This window comes from Panicum virgatum, chromosome 9K (genome assembly GCF_016808335.1).
Source record: "Panicum virgatum strain AP13 chromosome 9K, P.virgatum_v5, whole genome shotgun sequence".
NCBI classification, from domain to species: domain Eukaryota; kingdom Viridiplantae; phylum Streptophyta; class Magnoliopsida; order Poales; family Poaceae; genus Panicum; species Panicum virgatum.
Genome location: NC_053144.1, coordinates 50,193,919 through 50,198,326, shown reverse-complemented (window position 1 = coordinate 50,198,326; position 4,408 = coordinate 50,193,919). Strand labels below are relative to the sequence as shown.

General features: G+C 54.4%; 1 protein-coding gene across 1 annotated transcript; it reads right to left on the bottom strand.

The window, feature by feature from the left end:
- Nucleotides 1-2,347: 2,347 nt before the first annotated feature.
- On the bottom strand, nt 2,348-3,484 carry LOC120648086 (alpha-1,3-arabinosyltransferase XAT3-like). Its single transcript, XM_039924849.1, has one exon. It carries the CDS (start codon nt 3,482-3,484, stop codon nt 2,348-2,350), a length of 1,137 nt encoding a protein of 378 aa, XP_039780783.1.
- Nucleotides 3,485-4,408: the final 924 nt, after the last annotated feature.

The following is a 4,408-nucleotide window of genomic DNA, read 5'->3' as shown; positions in this document are numbered from 1 at the left end:
ATAGGGCCGTAGTGTGTGGCAGCGGCGGTCTGGGCTCAGGTTCGTGCGCGTGCAGGACACGACAGAACTGGCGGCGGTGAGGCCGCACAAATGCACAGTCTCACGTTCACGGGCGTGTGGTGAGGCTATGCACGAGCAAGGGCTCGGCTTGGCTCGGGATGGAGGCGAACGGCGACGTGCACGCGACATCGCGTGCTGCGAGCCTGCGAGGCGGCGGCAAGGCAACACTAAGAACAAGGGCGAGAAGGTCGTGGCTGCAACATGTACGTGCACATTGCAAAAAGTGTGCTCGAGCAACAAGGTAGAGGAGGCTTGCATGGTGCTGTAGCAGTTTAGAAGGCAAACGTGCTTGCCTTGGCCATGCCCTAGCATGTGCACACAGATTGGCTTGGGTTTGGTTATTGAAGGAATTGAGATGACAACCAGAAGGCTTACACGTTCGTGAGGTGCATCTCTCGTTGGCCCGTGTCGTGGCTAGTCCGAGGCAAGCAAGCGAGGCTAAGCCAAAGGCGGCACTAGGCAGCATCGTGCAAGCGGACGGAGATCGCGGCCGTGGCGAGCTGCAGCTCGTGGCCGGCTGGGCATGTGTGTGGAGCGCGCCGCTGACGTGTCCGCGGCAAGCTCGTGTGCAGGCGCATGGGCACGGCAGTCTGGCGTTCCAGGGCCGCGACGCGCCACCGGCGAGGTCAGTGCGGTGTGGTGAGCAGAGAAGGGTCAAGGCTTGGCCTTTCGGCCTTGCCGGTGGTCAGGTCACGCGCGCGGTAGACGGAACATCGGCAAGGTTAGTGGCGCGGCGGACAAGGCCAAGCTGTGGCCTTGCGGTCAGCACGGTATACGCGCGCGTGTGCGCGGCCCTCGGCATGGCAAGGACGCGGCTCAGCGGTGGCGAGGTTGGCACAGTGAGCAAGGGCTCGGGTCGGTGAAAGAGGCAGGGCCTTGGCTCGGTCTCGACACGGCCAGACATGGTCGGGCGGCGGCGGATCGGACAACGGCGTGCGCGTGCACGGGTAGCCGCGACATGGCTCGCCGGCGTGGTCGGGCACAGGGTTTGGGTGTGAACGCGAGGTGCTCGGTAAAATGCCGTAGTGGCACCTGCGTGCGCCATGCCGCGACGTCGCGACGACGGTGAACGAGGTAAAGGGTGCAGGACAACAAGGCCGTGTGCTTGGCTCGGCCTTGCCAAGGCATGGCCTTGGACGTGGCCAGCGGCCAGCCAAGGCACAGACTCGCGCACGCGTGCCCCAGGAATGGAAAGTCAGGGTCGCTGCACGGCCGGCGGTGTGGACGAACGGCGGCGGCGGGCTGCGTGGCGTCACACGGGGTAACGACGTCGGTTCCTGCAGAAGATCGACAGGGATGGGGTCCTATGGCCATCTACAGTACAGAGGGTTCATCGGCGTGCAAGGCAGCGCCGGCAGCAAGCAGGGTTGGAACGGGACGACGTCGTGCTCACATAGCGGCGAAGGAGTAGAACGTGGCCGGCGCGACGAAGGCTCGCGGTTCCAGACGACTTTAGCTTTTTGCCGAACAGGTTGCAGGCGTAGGGTTGCAGCTTGGCTTGCCGCAGCAAATGCAACGGCGATGAGGCTTGGGGCGGTGGACGTTGGCGCCGAGCAGCTCAAGCGCAGCTCTCGGTCCGCGTGGTCGTCCATGCAGTGGCGTCGCAGCTTCCGGCCCGGCAGCTCCCGCTTGAGGTAAATGAGATGGAGAGAGAGGAGTGGGGTAACTGCAGTTAGGGTAGTAAGCATTTGAAATTAAATTAAATTTAAAGAAAATAAATCCAAATTAAATCCAAATAAACAGGGTAGATCCAATTAAATCCAACAACTCCAAATATATTCACACTAACATTTAATAATCCTTAATTTAATTTAAAATTTTAATTACTAAGAATTTTAGAAGGGTAAGTGGATCTGATTACAGTATTACCATCAAATTTTTTGAAATTCATATTTTTGGACTTTCTAACATTTCAGAAAATTTTGGGATGTTACAGAGTAGATCAAGCTAGAATTGGTTATATGTTGCAAAATTCGTTTGGGATAAGGGTTTCACATTAGAAGAACCGTATGTAGTTGCACATCTAGATAATATATAATAGTTTAATTTTATGTGCAAACTAGTTGGAGCCTTAGATTAAGATTTTAAGTTGACTAATTCACCCCGTCTCCTTCTTAGGCTACGAGTACCCGATCACTTTCATACCATACTACGGTTCTCAACACTTCAACTATTTAATTTTTTTTCCTTGAATACGCATAACGCACTAGTTAACCTTCAGTATGAGGTGAAAAATAAGCAACGAAATTAAAAGCAGAATCACACATTATCTGCCGCCACCTGATGCCTACCCTACGTTCTCCGTCGTGGTGGCTCTATACAGCTGCTCCACGAACCCTCTGAAACGTTTGATGTCTAGGATGATGTGCTGGCCGTTGATGAAGATGTTCCACACCTTGTCAAACCCCTGGCGGTGTACGGACATGGGGTCCGTAAACACTGCGTGGTCCCTGGGGTAGGTCTCGTTCAAAGTGGTCTCGTCCGCCGTGGCCTCGTACTCGAGGTACCGGAGGCCCATGGGTGCCACCGGCTCGCCGAACGAGTGCCGGCACGGCCACTTGAGCTCGCCCCACGGGATGATCTGCACCACCGTGGCGTTGTCGGGCAGGAACAGCATGTTGGCCAGTCCGGCACCGTGCACGCCCATGAGCACGTCGCAGGAGTTCACCACCGCCGAGAACCTTTCCAGGTCACTCACGTCGTCCGGCCCCGCAGGAACCACATCGAAGCCCACCTCGGTCGCGGCGGCGATGGCGTCGGCTTCATTCTTCAGTTGCCTCGAGTTGCGACGCAGGATGAGGACGAGCCGGGGCTTCGGCCCGCCGGAGCTCCTGCTCAATGGCGCCGCCCGTGGCCGCTGCAGCGAGTAGGCGGAGCGGATGAACTCCCGGAAGCTCGTCATGGTGTAGCCGTTGCGAGAGAGACCTGGGACGATACCGAGCTCCTTGTGACTCTCCAGCCCGACACGAGCCGACGGGAAGCAGCGCACGGCGTCTTCGTCGGAGTCCATGTCTATTACAGGGTAGGCGGATAGCGCGGCGAGGATGGACTTGTACTTGGCAATCCACTTGGGTTCGTAGTCGGTGGCGAGCAGCTGCACGCGGCCATTGTACTCACGGGCCGTGAGGTAGAGTGGGATGATCACATCGGTCATGACGTGGAAGAAGTTCCGGTTGTAGCCGCCCGTAGAGAAAATCACGGCTGGGACATCGTGCCGAACCGAGCACTCCGGTGGGGCGTCGGCACCTCCTGCTGGCAGGTTGGATCGGCGCACGGTGACCTCCCGAACCAGGAGCATGACCTGGTCCTCCCACTTTCGTGCGTACGGGCGGAGCTTGATGGTCGAGTTCTCCGGCCGGTAGGTGGACGCCGAGACGACGTAAACGGTGGCGGATTTGCCATGGATGCGCAGGTCGCCTTGCATGGTGCAGGTGTTGGATTGATGATCGCTGAAGTTGCAGCTTAACTTGCTACCTACTGGAGTTGCCCCATCTGCAAAGGACATAAAGGCAGAATAGTGAGTAGGAATTTTTTTTGATCTGTTCTATCTGCTCTCAATTCTTGGATGATTTCTTCCACATTTATTTATTGCCTAGCTAGGCAAATTCTACGTACTGCACACCAAAAGAGCCCTCTTGTAAGGAGTCGATTTGACGTAAACATCGCTCATATATAGAGCTAGCAAACATGGAGTTATAGTCAGTATAGAAGTACCTGAATTACTGACAGAACTGTCCGCTTCCCTGCTCGTTGTAGCGATTTGGTTTGGCTGGTTGTATACTGCAGCAAATTTGCATTGTAATGATAAGAGATACTGATCGATTTACACTGTCCAGAAAAAATAGTTGAGCAATACTATGGATTTCAGACTTAATTATTGCTGTGCTTAGCCACCTAGTGGTAGCTAGAGGTTAGAAAATTTTGCCGGACCCGTCAACTTGCATTGTGCTGCACAAGATAGAAATACTATCCCCTGAACCTAGTTCAAAAAATACTGACATGGCTATCACATATTCAAGTTTCTTAGTGTTGACTCACAGATGAATTTTCTAAGTTTGTAGCTGCTATGCTTTATAATCTAGATCATTTTTTATCATAGTTCTGTGCAAGCACGTGAAGGCACTGCACACTACTCTAGTCACTCTTGAATGTGTAAACTTTGGTTCTGCAGAACCGTGTAGTTAATCACCTTTCGTCGCATCGACGCCGCCAGCCATCTCGTCTCCTGATGCAGCAGAAGGAGATGAGCCGACAATGGAATCTGAATTTGAAAGAGAGACCACATGGAGTAAGCTCTTGCTAATAAGATTCGAGGAACGATGGAGAGAACTGACTACATTGAAGCCGA